The sequence below is a fragment of the Helianthus annuus genome, chromosome 2 (genome assembly GCF_002127325.2).
Source record: "Helianthus annuus cultivar XRQ/B chromosome 2, HanXRQr2.0-SUNRISE, whole genome shotgun sequence".
Lineage (NCBI taxonomy): Eukaryota > Viridiplantae > Streptophyta > Magnoliopsida > Asterales > Asteraceae > Helianthus > Helianthus annuus.
In genome coordinates, this window is record NC_035434.2 from 172,993,722 (window position 1) to 173,012,484 (window position 18,763).

The 18,763-nt window shown below is 39.4% G+C and overlaps 1 protein-coding gene across 2 annotated transcripts; it reads right to left on the reverse strand.

The window, feature by feature from the left end:
* Positions 1-4,420: 4,420 nt before the first annotated feature.
* LOC110901042 (receptor-like protein EIX1) lies at positions 4,421-7,381 on the reverse strand. Of its 2 annotated transcripts, none has more exons than XM_035985975.1 (2): positions 7,335-7,381; positions 4,421-7,232 (listed from the first exon to the last, which is right to left on the reverse strand). In XM_035985975.1, the coding sequence occupies exons 1-2, from the start codon at positions 7,351-7,353 to the stop codon at positions 4,741-4,743; spliced, it is 2,511 nt and encodes an 836-aa protein (XP_035841868.1). In that variant the 5' UTR covers positions 7,354-7,381; the 3' UTR covers positions 4,421-4,740. The 2 variants fall into 2 exon arrangements, with proteins under 2 accessions (XP_035841868.1, XP_035841871.1); XM_035985978.1 differs by having other exon boundaries at positions 4,895-5,111; positions 5,473-7,375.
* Positions 7,382-18,763: the final 11,382 nt, after the last annotated feature.

Genomic DNA, 18,763 nt, shown 5'->3' on the forward strand with positions numbered 1-18,763 from the left:
CTCCTGTTCAAGGTGCCTCTGGTGATACACCTCATACGCAGAATGTAGACACTGCTGAAGGGAATGCATCCACCTCTAACCACATTCCTGGTGTGGAGTTGGTTGTTGATCTTAATCTTACCAATTTGGGTATCAATGCTCGTGTGCCAGATAATCCTGAAATGAGGATTCACGATACCCATCCCCAGCAGAACATAATAGGAGATGTCCATCGCGGTGTGCAGACGCGTAATCAGCTGAGAAACAACCGGAATGCTGGTTTGTATTCAGCTATAAGAGAATCTGGTCAACAAAATGACTGGTCCTTCGCGTGTTACGTGTCACAAGAAGAACCAAAGTCGTGGAAAGAAGCATTGAAAGATAGTGCTTGGGTTGAAGCCATGCAGGAAGAATTACAGCAATTTCACAAGCTGGGTGTTTGGAAGCTTGTTGAAAAACCTGAGAACTACAAGAAGATTGGCACTCGATGGGTCTTCAAATGCAAGAAAGACGACCGTGGAGTGGTTATTCGAAACAAAGCTCGTTTAGTCGTTCAAGGTTTTCGACAGATAGAAGGGATCGACTATAACGAAGTCTATGCACCAGTTGCACGTCTGGAAGCTATTCGGATCTTTCTGGCTTATGCCTCATTCAAAGGATTCAAGGTTTACCAGATGGACGTCAAAAGTGCATTCTTACATGGTGTGGTTGAAGAAGAGGTATATGTCGAACAGCCTCCAGGTTTTGAAGATCCTGTTCATCCCGATCGGGTTTGGTTGCTCAACAAAGCTCTCTATGGTCTTCATCAAGCGCCACGAGCTTGGTATGCAACCTTATCTACATATCTGCTGGAGAACGGTTTTCGAAGAGGTCTTATCGATTGTACTCTCTTCATCAAAGAACAAGATGGAGATCTTCTTCTGGTACAGGTATATGTTGATGATATTATTTTTGGTTCTACTAATGATGTTTTGTGTAGGAATTTCGAGTGCATCATGCAGGATAAGTTCGAGATGAGTGCTATGGGGGAAATGAATTTCTTTTTGGGTCTACAAGTGCAACAAACAGAGTCTGGGATATTCATCCATCAGACTAAATATGTTGGAGACATCTTGAGCCGGTTCCAGATGTCCGATGCAACGCCCATTGGTACCCCATTGCCAACTAATCACGGAATAACTCCTGACTTGAAGGGTGAACCTGTTAGCCCTTCATACTATCGCGCAATGATCGTATCCCTTATGTACCTCACAGCATCAAGGCCAGATATAATGTACCCAACGTGCCTACTTGCCAGATATCAAGTTAATCCGAAGGCCTCACATCTTGCAGCTGTCAAAAGGATTTTTCGTTATTTGAAGGCTTACCCCGACACCGGTCTGTGGTATCCTAGGGATAATAACTTTGACTTGGTCGCATTCAGTGATTCTGATTTTGGCGGATGCAAAATCGACGGCAAATCCACAACGGCTGGATGTCAGTTTTTAGGAAATCGCCTAGTCACATGGCAGTGCAAGAAGCAGACGTGTGTCGCTACATCAACATGCGAAGCTGAATACATTGTTGCCTCAAGTTGTTGCTCCCAAGTTCTTTGGATCCAACAACAATTGCGGGACTACGGTTTTGAATTCCTAACTACTCCTATTTACGTTGATAATTCTGCTGCTTTAGATATCACTAAAAATCCTGTGCAGCATTCAAAGACCAAACACATCGAAATCAAATATCACTTCATACGTGATTGCTTTGAGAAAAGGCTAATCGATGTTGTTAAGGTCCACACCGATGACCAACGTGCCGACTTATTTACCAAAGCTTTTGACAAATCTAGATTTGACTTCTTATTATTGGTAAATGGCATTAAGGTCAAGCAAGAGTAAACCAACATCGGAAAATCATTTTTGTAAATATCTTTGTGTGTTTTTAACTTTATCTTAGTTTATTGATTTTAGGGGGAGTAAATCCTAAAATTGGAAAATCCAAAAACATCGAAAAATTTCAAAAACACAAAAACAATAGAAAAACAAAAATGAGTTTCCTGGAGAGCAAAAGAGAAAATGATAGTACATCAGTGGTCTATCCAAACCTCTTTAAACCTTAAATGTAAAACGATAAGCAGCTCTATATAAGATGTATCGGTAGGCTCACAATCATTTTAAAGTGTGCAGGGTGATATAAATCTTAATCGACTGAAGACCAGGTGGGAACCACTCATTGGCATATGGTCTTAGTACCGAAATTTCGTTTGATAGATTGCCGAGGTTCTGAGATATTCGGTCTTTATGTTGCTTATCATCTGGGTATCATGGTTGTATCTTTTACCGAAAAATAACGGGGACGCAAGTCTAGATCTTCCATGATACTATACATACGTGTACATATTACATACTGCATTCGACCTCAATAAGTGATAAACAATCACATGTCCAAATCAAATAAGTGATAAAATATCACATTTATCCGGGTGTCAAGTTCGTCTCTCTGCTGTACGGAAGTACTGACCTGTTCACGGACTTGCACCTGTGCCCTCATGCATATGAAAATCAAGTTCCTCATCAATAAGTGATTATATCACAAAGGGCTTGTTTTCAATTCAAAATAAGTGAGTATCTCACATTTTATACGGTCAAACAGATGATAATCGGTATACTCACCGGTAAGATGAACTCTCGTGCATACCTTGATACGGGAATGTGTCGTGATGTGGATGAACACCGGTCGGTAAGTATAAATCATACCTTAACGTATCCCCTCGCCATGATTACATCTGATAAGTTGAGCTTAAGTGGACAACAATACCGATAATTGTTATAGGATGCTTATCTTAATGATAACTAACTGAACAACAAGAGTGTTTTGGCATGACCGTACACTGATATGATTCTCTTACCCTCGATACTCGCAAAAAGAATGTCTGTATATAGTTATTTACTGCTTAACTTTTATTGTTTTTCTTTTAAACAGTTTCGTCGTTTGGTGCATATCAGCACGACATTAGCGGTGATGTCGTTTGATAACACTCAAAGGATTTTAAATTGTTGTCTTTTAATTTCAAAAACACGCCTAAAATCTGTGTTTTAATATAAACTTTATAAAAGCCAAAAAGATTTTATTTCTGCTTTATTTTCGATCGTACGATGTTGGAGCTCAAGTCTTCGTTCCTGAAACCTGAACGAAAACCGAATTGACTAAATCTTCATAAACGGTCGAAATCTGCAAGTTTTGAAAGTTAAAGGCTAAAATTGACAAATTTGTTAAACTTTCAAACTGTCGGACGGTGGTTGATTATGACATGGTCATTCGTGTATCACTTGGTTATACTAACTATATTCCAAGCAGTTGTTCTCATTACGCGTTTAGATTTCTTGCATGTGCAGATTCTAAAGGCTAGGAGAACATGGTCGATGACAAGCTCTGGAATGAAGACACGACGAGAAGGCGCTCAAAAGATGAAGATGATCGAGTTGCCGCTGGCCATCATCAACACCACAAGGATCTCACTTCATAAAGTTAAAGTATTTCACGAGCATAACTCAAGGTGGAGCTTATGTTAAGGGGGAGTTTGTCAACACACTTCCTACATGATACGGGTAGTTTGTTGATACACTCTCTGCTTTCAAGACGTGAAGACTTTGAAGATCCTCCGACATTGAAGACTTGAAAGAACATCAGAGTTTTGGTAACTCGAAGACCAAAGACCGTCGAAGTTCGAGACGAGTCTACAACTATAGAAGATAAAGACAAAGCTACAGCCAAGGGGGAGTTTGTTGGTGCACTTGTGTCTGTACTTTGTCTGTATTCGGTCTATATGTAAACGATGTCCAAGTTAGTCTTGTAAGTTTGACCAAGTCAACTATCCTCCTAGTTTGACTTGGCCAAACAGTTGGTAAATATTGAATGATGTTCTCTGTCGAAGGATAGCCTCGAAGGATACTGTTGATCCTTCGAGGTGGACGAAAGATATGCTTCGAATGCTTAGACCTCGAAAGGTGATCTTTCGAGGTCCCTGCTGATCTTTCGAGTGACTTGTCTTCGATAGATGATCCTTCGGACCATCTATCGGATCCTTCGACCAGACATCATAGGCTGGGTATATATATACCCATGCAGTGTAGTGTGAAAGGTGTGAGACACAAAGAGGCACACAGGCAGACAGAAAGAGAGTTGAGAGCATTCTGTCCGAAACACACACACACACACACTTTGAGAGTTTGCAAACTGATTGTAAACATTGTGCTTGTAACCGGAAACTTTCTACGCATTAATACAAGTGGTGTTAATCGTTGAGTCTTGTGTGTTCTTGTGTTTGTTCTTGCATCATCCCGGTTTGCTCGCTAGCTTGGATTCCGCACTCGCTACTGAGTTTGTATAACAAGGTTTAGGTTTGTTCTCGATCCTCCGAGAAAAGGGACCTACACACATGTGTAAATTTTCTTTATTTTCGAATTCACAAAAATGTAAACGTGTAAATTTAATTTCTAACATTGTATTCGAATAATAATGATAAGTGTACAAAGAAATTTTGAATCTGAATTGTTTTTGACCAAGTTCTCGTGTTTTTTTCATTCGTTCTCACGGTTCTCGTCATATTTAGCGTTCTCATTTAAACTCTCCCCTATAAACCAATACCTATATGTAAACTTTTAAAGTGGTGATAAATTAATAACTACGAAATTATGATAGGTAAGCACAAACATTGGAAGTTTGAATTTATTATCATAACAAAGCAGAGAAACGACATTTTTAATGTCCACGTTAGTACTATGATTTCCATGAGGACAGAAGTGGATTATCTAAAATACAACGATAGATGTGTGATCCCTTTACATAAACCCAAATTTCCAACCTATTTATGTAGTTAAAGAAAGCATGCCTCAAGCGGTGGTTGAGAAGTAATACACTACACACCGTCCAAAATCCGATAGCAAAACCAGTTGCCCCACCAATACAAAACCATCTCTCAAATTCATCCGTGCCTTCACCTTCTACCTCAGTTTGATCAACAAGGGGTGGGACATCTAACTCTTCATCTCCATGGCAATATTTGCTTAGTGGAGGTCCACATAGTCCATCATTTCTGGTGTACCTTGAAGGCTCAAAGGATTGGAGTTGAGTGCTAGATGGAATTCTCCCTGACAAGTTATTATACGACACATCTAAATAATTTAATAAAGTCATCTGAGACATTTCTGTCGGCAATCCTCCTGAAAGATTGTTTCTAGATAGATCTAAAATTTGAAGTTCTTTCATCAGACCAATTTTTGATGGAATCTCTCCATTGAGAGTGTTCATTGACAGATCCAGTGCAATTAGTTTATGGAGATCAGTTAGTTCATCTGGGATTTTTCCTGTTAGATTGTTTCTAGATAAATTGATAATCTTCACTAATCCTAGATTGCTACTAAATTCCCTTACATTTCCTTGCCAATGGAGCATCATACGATCAACAATCTCTTCGCTAAAGTCAAACCTTTGGGAAGAAGAATAACTTACAATTTGGTGAGCTGAAAATTCTTCTTGAACCATGGCAGTGATATTACTAAGACAAGCAGGGATACTTCCATAGAGGTTATTAATGGACAAGTCCAGAATTTGTAGCTTTACTAATTGACATAATTGTAAAGGGACGGCTCCAGAGAAGTTGTTTGATGTTAGGCTAAGAGCATATAACGATGATAACTTTTCCCCAATCCAAAAAGGCAGATTACCATAAAACCTATTGGCCCCCAAATGCAAGAAAAGTAAATTAGTGCAATTCTGCAATGACAAAGGCAATTCTCCAGAGAACTTGTTATTGTTTATATACAACGCCTCAAGATTGATTAAAGATCCAATGGAAGTAGGAAGCTTGAATAGTTTGTTGTATCCAAGATTAAGAACTCTTAGTTTTCTGAAATGCCACAAGCAATTTGGGATTTGTCCAGTCAATGAATTGCTTGATAGATCAAGAAAAAGTAAAGGACTATCGACAATTTGGCACAAAAAGGAGATTCTTCCATAAAATTGATTTTTGGAAAGGTCTAACCATCTCACGGTGGATGGAACATTTGGTATAGGACCATAAAAGTTGTTGGAACTCAAGTCAATCATCTCAACACTGGACATGTTTGACATGTGGGCTTTGGAAATTACTCCTCCGAGTGAGTTGTTTGAAAGATCTACACTCATAATATTTGATTTTCCAATGTTTTCAAAGATTCCACCTTTCAGAGAATTGGAAAAAAGGAAAAGAAAACGAAGATTGGGTAGTTCCCATACTTTCTCGCTTATAGTTCCATTTAACTTATTGTTGGAAAAACTCAAATATTGAAGGGATGGAAAATTTTGGATATCATCAGACAATGGCCCTGTGAATTGGTTATGTGAAGCTACCAACTCTTCTAACGTAACAGAAGTGCATCCCGTCAAGTTTTTCAAGAAATCAGGAAATTTGACAGACAGTGAGTTTCTACTAATAAATAAAGACGTCAAACTACATAGATTTCCAAGGTATTTGGAAATCCAATCTAATTTGTTGCTATAGATAGAAAGTACTTCAAGTCTATTGCTAGTTAGTGGGAGCAACCAATCATACATGGATGAGTTGAGATTGTTTACTTCGAGATAAAGGTTAACAATAGATGAAGAAGAATTGACAAGGGAAAAAGAATATGGATGCACGACATGTGAAAGGTTGCATCCCCCAAAACGTAAAGATGACAATTTTTTAAGGCTTAGAATCACATTCACCCAGTTATCTGCTTTGCTCAAAGTAATACGTGACATGTGAAGATACTCCAACCGAGACATATGAGACAACCAATCTAAGTTTTTAACGGCACAACCACTTAGGAATTCAAGTGAAAGCCCATGCAAGTTTGTGAGGTTTCCAAGTTCTGGAGGAATTGTTCCAGTAAAATTATTCCACCCAAGGTCAAGATACCTTAGCTGAGTCATGGAACCGATGAACATGGGAATGGTTCCATTAAAAGAATTTCCAGAAAGGTCCAGGTCATTCAGGTAACTTAAGTTAAGCAAGGAAGGGCTAATCTTACCTTCAAGACCAGAGCGCAAGTAAAGCTTTGTGACATGACCTGTTTGGTTATTGCACGTGACCCCTCTCCATTTACAACAATCATTGGTTTCTTCTTCATCATTTGCCCATGTAGAGAGAATGCCACGGGGATCTTTATGAATGTATGCTTTGAAATGAAGAAGAGCATCTCTCTCCTTATCAGAACACTTATAATTACCATATCCTTCTCCTCCCGTAGCTGCTAACAATTGATGGCGAAGGGGAGTGGAAGTTGCAGTTTTTAACCATGACAACATAAGTGACAAAACAAAAAAGAAAACAAATTGATAAGTTTTTTTACCATTATGATATCCCATCATGCTCTTTCAAATTGTGATGCTATTTTTTATGTGATATGTATCAATATATATACACCTATAAAGCTTTATATATAATAAACTTAAGCTTCGAAGCAAACGTCCTCAAATTGGATATCTCAACTTAAAGTCTTGGTCTAACTTGTATATATCAATCAGTTGGGTTTCCTATATCTGGTGATGAGCGGTTCAGATTGGTTTTAATAGTATCAAACAAGTAAAACCATGACATGTATTAACGATCACAATGTGAAATGACAAATGATGGGCGCAAAAAAACAAATCATTTTCTATAAGTGCCACTGTACCAGCTTATATGGTTCATTTAATTTACATTTTTTTATAACTTTGGTCAATTATAATAATTATCTTTGAAAAGTTATTTGAAAACTAATCAACAAATAGAAAAGTAGCCCCCAGTTAGACGTCAAAGACTAATATAGTATTTGGTAGGTAGGAATGGTTGATAGAATGAAATAGATTATTCTAATGAAATAAAAATAAACATGTTTGGTTGTAATGTGGTTAAGGAATAGATCATTCCATCAGATGTAATCACTACAAGAAAGACCTACCATTAGCGACGACACTATTAGCGACGACCTGGAGCAATAGCTGTCACCCCTATTGCTTCATGTCGTCACTATTAGCGTCGTCGCTAATACTCGATCCGTGTGAAGTTGAAAAGGCATTGATCTTGGCCCTTGATGAGAGGATGATCCAGTGGCTTGGGTTCTTTCCTGACTCAAAAAAAAAAAACACTCTTCATTTTAAACCTATCTTCTTCATCACATACTTCATCTTCTCTAATCTTCAATCACACACCAACAAGCTCAACCATAGCCACCATGAAGATGACACAATCGTGAAGTTACCACCACCTTGAAGCTACCACCACCGAACCACCACCACTATCAAGCTCCACCACCACCACTGGACTGCCACCGTCAAGCTCCACCACTACCACCGGACTGCCACCGTCAAGCTCCACCACTACAACAAGACCGCCATCGTGAAGCTCCACCACCACCACCGGACCACCGCCATCAGCTATGTCACTTCACCACCACTGTCAAGCTGCAACACCACCACCGCCAAGCTCCGTCTCCGGCCACTATCTCCTTTTTACCTCTTGTAAATCATGTAGTGTTTATTATAGAAATCACATTATGTAAATCTGATTTTAATGAGAAAAAAGTAGTGTTTTGCTTCAGTTTTCGAGTTCAGACATGGTTGCTAACATATTAATGGTCTTTTGTTGGTTTGAAAGTTTATTAAGCTATCTTCGGTGAAGTTTCAGGCGAAGCTCTGGCCAAAGCATTAGGGACGACAGTATCATTAGCGGCGACAAAAAGGGCAATGCAGCCGATCTATACTGACGACTCTTTAGCAGCGACATGTCGCTGCTAATACCAATAGCGGCGACAAGTGGCACCGCTAAATCTAAATGTACCTATTTCTTGTAGTGAATTCTTTTCAAATATAAATATAAGAATTTCCATTCTTTGATAAGGGGGTGTTTTTTTTTCATTCCTTCAAGTAATGGAAAGACATCTTTTTATTATTACTATTATTATTATTATTATTATTATTATTATTATTATTATTATAATTATTATTATTATTATTATTATTATTATTATTATTATTATTATGCTATTAATACATTTTTATTAGTAGTATATGATATATTTTATTATTAAATTTTTATGCTATTATTATGTTATATTATATTATTAAGACATCTATATTTTTGCGGTTTTTATTAAATTGTATTTCATAACTCATCTTTTTTACCTACAAAACTGTATAATGTAATGATTCATTCAATTCATATATCGGTAACCAAAAATCATAATGGAATGGAATGATCCATTTTATTACGTTGTTCATTCCATTTTTTGTCCATTCTATTCTCTCGTTTCATTTCATTACTTCGTAACAAACAGACCCTTTAAACTTTTACTTGATGCATTGTATATTTTGTCTCTAGTTAACTAACAACTTTAATAATATATACGATATACATCCACAAACAAGTTATGTTTGGTTAAACTTTTTGAAACAACTTATTGACTTATTGCCTTTTTGGAAAGTCAGTATAGAGTGATTTTTTTGACTTAATGACTTTTTCTCCTCACATACACCCTCATTAGCAAACATTATTTTGGAACTTATAACTTTTTAAAAAGCCAAAAAATCAATAAATTATTTCAAAAAGCTTAGCCAAACCCCCTTAATCAACCCAAAGTCCCAAACTATTAAAGCATGATAGTATCAAACTATGAATCACCCATTAATAAATATAGTGTTGGTGCACTTGTGTCTGTACTTTGTCTGTATTTAGTCACGATGTAAACGATGTCCGTGTCAGTCCTGTAAGTTGACCAAGTCAACCGTCCTCCTGGTTTGACTTGGCCAAACAGTCAGAATTTGTATGTAGCTTGTCTGTCTCGAAGGATAAGAGATCGAAGGATGATGTGGATCCTTCGATCTCCTCGAAAGATATGCTTCGATTGATGGACCTCGAAAGATGATCCTTCGAGGTCCCTGTGAATCCTTCGATGGCTTTGTAATCGATAGATGATCCTTCGTGACATCTATCGGATCCTTCGGTCAGACCTGCTGTGTATGGGTATATAAACCCATGCAGTGTGTTCATTTTACTCGGACACTTAGAGACAGAAACACCCGAGAGATAGTTGAGAGCATTCTGTCCGAAACACACACACACCTTGAGAGTTTGCAAAACTGATTTGTAAACATTGTGCTTGTAACCGGAACCTTCATTCGTATTAATACAGTGCTGTTAATCGGTGAACCTTTGTGTGTTTGTGTTTATACTTGTTTCATCTCGGTTTGCTTGCTAGCTTGGATTCCGCACTTGCTAGTGTGTTTGTATAACAAGGTTTAGGTTCGTCATCCTCCGAGAGGGACCTACAAGTGGTATCAGAGCCGTGGCTCTTTACCTTGTTTAAAACCGGGTTTGTTCAAGTTCTTGGTGTGTTTGGACACTTGGTTTAGCACCCGTTTTTGGTGGTTTTCTTGTATTTTTAAACATAAAAACGCGTTCTAAACCTTTCGGGAGTGTTCAAGGTTGGGTTGGGTAACTTAAAACTTGTTTTTAAGGAACTTTGTAATTTCCGGCCAAATTCCGGTCATTATTCCGGTGACTGTTTTCTGGATAGGGTTGTCCATTTTGGGTAACATTTTCAAAGTAGGTGAAAAGTTGTGTCTGCACATACCTTCAGCCGAAAGTTGTGCACCAACCCATCACCTTTCCCACCTACCCGTCAACTTCGTGTCAGTGTGTCAGAAGCATTCGAAAGATATCCTTCGACATCGAAAGACCATCTTTCGATCAAAGACAGCTCGATAGATAAGCATCTTTCGAATAGTCTTTCAAAGTCTAAACATTATCTTTCGTTCTTGGAATCTTTTCGAAGGATACAACCGTTCGAGCTACTGTTACTCTTCGAAAGATAAGGATTTATCTCGAAAGATAAGGATCTTTCACTGTGAATCTTTCGAGATTAGTGAATCTTTCGAGACCAGTGTTCGAAAGATAAGAATCTTTCATTGTGAATCTTTCGAGATCAGAGTCGAAAGATAAGGATCTTTCACTGTGAATCTTTCGAAGTCCTTCGAAGTCTTTGCTCGAAACTCAACAGTGATCGTTCGAACACTGTTGATCATTCGAACAAGTCTTGATCTTTCGAACAAGGTTGTATTTTTTCAATTCTTGTCTGTTTGAATTTAACAGTTTGTGTTTGTGTAGATCTTCAATTAGTATTTCACCAAAATGAGTTGTACAAGTCCTTGGGATTGGAGTTTGGACTCACAATCTAGTCAAGAACTAACTTCTGCTGCAGCTTGGGCGAAAAGTATGTTTCCACCGCCATCAATCAGTCCAAGTCAATGGGCTTTGGTATCCAATCAGAGTCAAAGCATTCAAAACCTTTTGATTAGTGAAAGCGAAACAGGCAGCAACAATCGTCCACCAAAGTTGAATCATATGAACGACTTTCCATCATGGAAAAACCGCTTTCACATGTATGTTCAAGGGCAAAGCACCGATCTTTGGACGTGTTTCATCAATGCATTCAATGCTAATCTTGAGGTTGCGGCGTCCACTTCAGAAGGTTATGCCAACATGCTCGAAAATGACAAGAAGGCTTATGAATTGGAGAAAAAGGCCTTCGCTACACTTACACAAGCACTCAACAAAGATATCTATCATCAGTTCTCCTACTGCAAGACCACGAAAACATTGTGGGATGCCTTAGTTGCTAGAGGAGATGGCAATGCAGCTACTCGAAAGTCTCGTCATGATTTGTTGAAGAAAGAGTTTGAATCATTTCAATTTTTGGAAAACGAAACTCTAAATGATATGACAACACGGTTCTATCATCTGATTAGTGAAATGTGTGCTTATGGGGTTGTATCTACTCAACAAGACATGGTGAATAGGTTTGCTGACGCTTTACCTCCAAAATGGAGTTCCTTTATTGAGTTGTTGAAGCACACTGGAACTCTAGACACGGTTAACATCTATGAGTTCATTCAGAAGCTGGAACATAAAAATGATGAAGAAATCAGGAAAGCAAAGCGTGCTCCCGCTCCTCAGAATACAGAGATGTACCTTCCAGGCTTCGATGCTTTGGCAAGATCCGCTGCAGCTCAGCAACAGCAACCTAAACTGCAAACTGCATTTGTGTCCAACACAAGTTCTCTTCCGTTTCCTCAATCAACTGCTGCTCCGGCTTTTGATCCAAGGTCTTACATTCCCGTCCCAACACAGCCACAAGTCCAACCTCCACAACAACAACAGCAGGCTCACTATACAAGCAATCCTCAACCTAAAAACCCTAACACAATCCGAGTCGATAATTCAAACCTTTCACACCTCAGCATTGAAGTTGCTAAGGAGCACATGGAAATTATTAATACAATGGTCAGTGCTTACTGTGGTTTGGTAGCAGGTCAGCTTGGAAACATCAACATGACCAATGAAGATTATCAACAGATCGACAAGGAAGAAATGGAATTGATGGATATTAAGTGGGCTTTTGCAAGTGCGGTTAGAAGGGCCAAAGACTTTATGGTTCGTACTGGTAGAACTTCGTTGGAAGGAAAGAAAGATACGAAGTATGGGTTTGATATCAACGCCGTTACATGCTTCAACTGTGGTAATAAAGGGCACTTCAAACGTGAGTGCACTCTACCAACAAAACATGGCAATCACAACCCTTTCAGAAACCAGACGAGTACTACAAATGTGAATGCCCAACAAGAAAACCGTGAGAGGAGGATGGTGGCAGTTAATAACAATCAGGGCCAGCCTGGAACTTCAAATCCCAATCGGCCTCTGGCTGTTCAAGCTGATGAGGGATGTGACTGGTCAGTGCAGTTTGGTGAAGATGATCAGAGAAGTGGAACAGCTTGTTATGCAAAGATCATCGAGCATGTTCATAAAGAAGAGTCCTCTGGAAGTGATGACAGTTCTGGTTATTTTGGAAGTTCTGATGAAGAAGGCTCTGTTTCTGGGGATAATCACTCAGAGTCTGATGTGAAGGAGGAAGGAGGTGATGATATTCAAGATCTACTGAATGAAGCTGATGAGCTTAAATGTCAGAAATCAATTCTAATTAGGAAGGCGACTACTGCATCAAAGGAAATGGAGAAGTTATTTTCTGAAGATGGAGCTTTTTCTTTTCAAACTGCCTTTATGGCAAACGGTTCAGCCTCTTCTAGTCAGGTAATTTCTGAACCTCCTGCTCCTAGTGTTTGTAAATCATGTGCTGATATGAAGCTTGAATCAGAAAAGCTTCATAGTCATAATCAGAATTTGGTTATTGAACTGTCGAAATGCAAAGAGGCGAACATGGCTTTAACTCGGAATGAAAAAGAATTTAAATCTGTAATAGAAACATTAAAGAAAAATGTGTCCGAGGTTAACAAAGTAGTTTACCACAAGCAAGTAAGTATAAATGAATATATTAACATTGTGGAAGAAACTAAGAAGCAATTAGCCATTGCCCAATGCGAGCATGATGCGATCAAACAAAAATTGGAAAGTTATTCTAACTCCCAATTTGTGCTTGATCACATCATCGATGTTCAGCAACCAAAGGGAAATCAGAAAGGCATAGGGTATAAGAAATGTCCGCCCCCGTTGATGAACAATTATACCAAGATGCCTGATGAGGAGGAAATGCCTCAGTATGAACCCAGTGTGTCTCTTGATGTTGAGGAATTTGCTACTGGCCTAGGGTTCAAACCGGACAATTCTTCAGACACAGCCTCTAAGGAACACGAAACGTCATCATCCATGAAGCAAAGTCCTCCAATTATCGAGGACTATGAGACATCGGATGATGAATCAGAAGTGGCTGTAAGTGATCAGGATAAATCACTTAGCAAGATGAAAGGAGTAGTTATTCCACGAGAGAATCACATCCTTTGTGATCCTGATACTCCTGATGTTCCATCTGTTAAGAAGCAAGTGATTGATCCTGTCAAAGTTGATAAGACATGTGTGTCTGCTGTTAAAAGCAGTAATGTGTTGTACACATTGGTTGGAGATAATAAAATCTACTCAGATCACGTTTTTCCAATTAAAAATGTAAATCAATCTTTGATTGATAAAGTCTTTGAAGACAACACAAACAAATTTTTGGGAAAAACACTTCCGGGAATTGTGGTAACACAATGTGATCCAATTCCTAAGGCTGAGATTAGAAAACAGTTTGGTAACCAAAGATCTTCAACCACTCAACAACCTACTGCTTCTAATGGTAAACAACCAGTCAAACGAGCTCAAAAACATAAAGTCTCTCAGATGAAGTCTGAAACAAAAGGAGCTCGATTTCAAACGAAAGCAAAAGATGTCAAGTTCGTGTCATCCAAGGGTACTGATAAGATTGAAACTTTTGAGAACAAATCTAACACGGATTTTGTAAAACAAGTGACAATCTTAAAACGTAACAGTGATAACAATTACACTCAACGCACAAATGGGTGTGATGAAAAGGCTAGTACCTCGGGTTCCACGAGTTCGACATCTTGTGGTCAATCAAGTTCTCCAAAATTTATTGAAAGGAGAACATGTTTTAAATGTGGAGAAATTGGGCACATCATCAGAAACTGCCCAAATGCTCCAAAGAATAAATTTGTTGAGAAAGCTCCACCTGAAACAGTTCATCCTCAACGTCGGTCGGTTTCACCTAAACATGATAAACGAACTGTAAAAGAACAAGAAACTAAACAACGACGTAAGAACATGAAAACTGTTGAAAAGCTTTAAAATCTGAAGTTAAAACAGTTCAAAGGGAACCAAGTGTGTCACAATCTGTAAAACCAGAATCTTCAAAAACTGGTAGGCAAAAACGAACTTGGTTACCTAAGGCGGGTGACAATTCAGGGGGAGCAGTTGTTCTTGAAAACCATCAACAGATCGAGCTCACGTTTCGTGATGCTAAGGGACGACCCAAGACCACTAAGGCTTGGGTCCCCATTCTCAACTGATGTTTTTAAATGACATGTGCAGGATGTTCTAGGAGGAACTATTAATAGTCATTGGATTGTTGATAGTGGGGCATCCAGGCACATGACTGGCGACTTACGGCTCCTATACGACGTGAGAAACATTAGAGGAGGGTATGTTGCTTTTGCTAGAGACAAAGGCGGATTCATCACTGGAGAGGGAAGTATCTCCAATGGCATCGTGTGCTTTGATAAGATCAATTATGTGAAGCAAATTGATCATAATCTTCTCAGTGTGTCGCAAATCTGCGATAAAAAATTCTCCGTGCATTTTGATGATGCGGGCTGCTATGTGCTGAAACCTGGATTCAAAATTCCACAAGAATGGATTCTCTTATCGGCTCCGAGAGTTAATGATCTTTATATTCTCGACATGAGCCAAGCGATTACAACATCTGCACAAGTCACTTGCTTTGTCTCAAAAGCCACGGAAAAGGAGTCTATATCTTGGCACAGAAGAATAAGACACATTCACTTGAGAAAGATGAACCATTTGGTGAAAAATAATCTTGTGAATGGTGTGCCTGTGAGAAGTTTTCATTTACAAGATATCTGTGTCTCGTGCCAAAAAGGGAAGCAAACAAAGAAGTCTCACCCTTTGAAGAAAATCAACACTGTCAGCATGCCTCTCGAACGTCTTCATATGGACCTTTTTGGACCTATGAAGCACAAGACAACGTTCGGTGATGCCTATTGTCTAGTTGTTACTGATGATTATTCTAGATTTTCTTGGGTATCCTTCATGGCACACAAGAGTCAAACTCCTGGCATTCTCAAGGATCTTCTTACAATGTTGGAGAATCTCTATTCGTTGAAAGTGAAGAGGATCCGAAGCGACAATGGAACCGAATTCAAGAATCAAGTTATGGATGAGTTCTGTACTTCTAAAGGCATTCTTCATGAGTACAGTTCTCGTTATACTCCACAACAAAATGGTGTCGCGGAGAGGAAGAATCTGACGATTATAGAAACTGCAAGAACAATGTTAGTAGAGTCGGAATTCCCTATTCAATTCTGGGGGGAGGCTGTATCGGCTGCATGCTACACGTTAAACAGAGTTCTTACAGTAAAGAGACATGGCAAGACTTGTTTCGAACTCCTTCAGAAAAGGAAACCGGATCTTTCTTACCTAGAACCGTTTGGTGCTCCATGTACTATGATTGAGCCGGATGGAAAGTTTGGAGCAAGAGCTATCGAGGGTTTCTTCCTTGGATATGCTACTCCGAATTTTCGTGTTTGGAATCTAGCTACCAAAAAGATTGAGCTTTGGAGCGAAGTGAGGGTTCAAAGGTACACGAGTCCTGTTAGGGCTCCGGGTGATCCGTGGATGTTCGATTATGATGGACTATTTGACTCCTTCAATCTGCCAACCTTTGACGAAGAATCAGCAGCGGCTAGGATGTTGTTGGAAAGTGACAACGCTGCTGTCTCGCCTTTGGTTAGACCTATTGTTGTTGACCCACAAGTTTCTTCGTCTGTCAACAATATGGTTCAAAATGAGGTTTATGAAGATGCGGCTGATTATAATGAATCTTCTGAAGATGATGAATATCATGATGCAGCTGAAGGATCTTCGGCTCCAGCTGCTCCTGTTCAAGGTGCCTCTGGTGATACACCTCATATGCAGAATGTAGACACTGCTGAAGGGAATGCATCCACTTCTACACGCATTCCTGGTGTGGAGTTGGTTGTTGATCTTAATCTTACCAATTTGGGTATCAATGCACGTGTGCCAGAAAATCCTGAAATGAGGATTCATGATACCCACCCCCAGCAGAATATTATAGGAGATGTCCATCGCGGTGTGCGTAATCAGCTGAGAAACAACCGGAATGCTGGTTTGTATTCAGCTATAAGAGAATCTGGTCAACAAAATGACTGGTCCTTCGCGTGTTACGTGTCACAAGAAGAACCAAAATCGTGGAAAGAAGCGTTGAAAGACAGTGCTTGGGTTGAAGCCATGCAGGAAGAATTGCAGCAATTTCAAAAGCTTGGTGTTTGGAAGCTTGTTGAAAGACCTGAGAATTACAAGAAAATTGGCACTCGATGGGTCTTCAAATGCAAGAAAGACGACCGTGGAGTGGTTATTCGAAACAAAGCACGTTTAGTCGTTCAAGGTTTTCGTCAGATAGAAGGAATCGACTACAACGAAGTCTATGCACCTGTTGCACGTCTGGAAGCAATTCGGATCTTTCTGGCTTATGCCTCATTCAAAGGATTCAAGGTGTATCAGATGGACGTGAAAAGTGCATTTCTACATGGTGTGGTTGAAGAAGAGGTATATGTCGAACAACCTCCAGGTTTTGAAGATCCTGTCCATCCCGATCGGGTTTGGTTGCTCAACAAAGCTCTCTATGGTCTTCATCAAGCGCCACGAGCTTGGTATGCAACCTTATCCACCTATCTGCTGGAGAACGGTTTTCGAAGAGGTCTTATCGATTGTACTCTCTTCATCAAAGAACAAGATGGAGATCTTCTTCTAGTGCAGGTATATGTTGATGATATTATTTTTGGTTCTACTAATGATGTCTTGTGTAGGAATTTCGAGCGCATTATGCAGGATAAATTCGAGATGAGTGCTATGGGGGAAATGACCTTCTTCTTGGGCCTACAAGTGCAACAAACTGAGTCTGGGATATTCATCCATCAGACTAAATATGTTGGCGACATCTTGAGCCGGTTCCAGATGTCCGATGCAACGCCCATTGGTACCCCACTGCCACAAAATCACGGAATTACTCCAGACTTGAAGGGTGAAGCTGTTAGCCCCTCATACTATCGCGCAATGATCGGATCTCTTATGTACCTCACAGCATCAAGGCCAGACATAATGTATCCAACGTGCCTGCTTGCCAGATATCAAGTCAACCCGAAGGCCTCACATCTTGCAGCTGTAAAAAGGATTTTTCGTTATTTGAAGGGTTACCCTGACACTGGTCTATGGTACCCTAGGGATAATAACTTTGACTTAGTCGCATTCAGTGATTCTGATCATGGCGGATGCAAAATCGACGGCAAATCCACAACGGCTGGATGTCAGTTTTTAGGAAATCGCCTAGTCACATGGCAGTGTAAGAAGCAGACGTGCGTCGCTACATCAACATGCAAAGCTGAATACATTGCTGCCTCAAGTTGTTGCTCCCAAGTTCTTTGGATCCAACAACAATTGCGGGACTACGGTTTTGAATTCCTAACTACTCCTATTTACGTTGATAATTCTGCTGCATTACAGATCACTAGAAATCCTGTGCAGCACTCAAAGACCAAACACATCGAAATCAAATATCACTTCATACGTGATTGCTTTGAGAAAAGGCTAATCGATGTTGTTAAGGTCCACACCGATGACCAACGTGCCGACCTTTTTACCAAAGCATTTGACAAATCTAGATTTGACTTTTTATTATTGGTAAACGGCATTAAGGTCAAGCAAGAGTAAACCAACATCGGAAAATCATTTTTGTAGATATCTTTGTGTTTTAAATTTATCTTAGTTTATTGATTTTAGGGGGAGTAAATCCAAAAATCGGAAAATCCAAAAACATCGAAAAATTTCAAAAACACAAAAACAATAGAAAAACAAAAATGAGTTTCCTGGCGAGCAAAAGAGAAAATGATAGTACATCAGTGGTCTATCCAAACCTCTTTAAACCTTAAATGAAAAACGATAAGCAACTCTATATAAGATGTATCGGTAGGCTCACAATCATTTTAAAGTGTGCAGGGTGATATAAATCTTAATCGACTGAAGACCAGGTGGGAACCATTCATTGGCATATGGTCTTAGTACCGAAATTTCGTTTGATAGATTGCCGAGGTTCTGAGCTATTCGGTCTTTATGCTGCTTATCATCTGGGTATCATGGTTG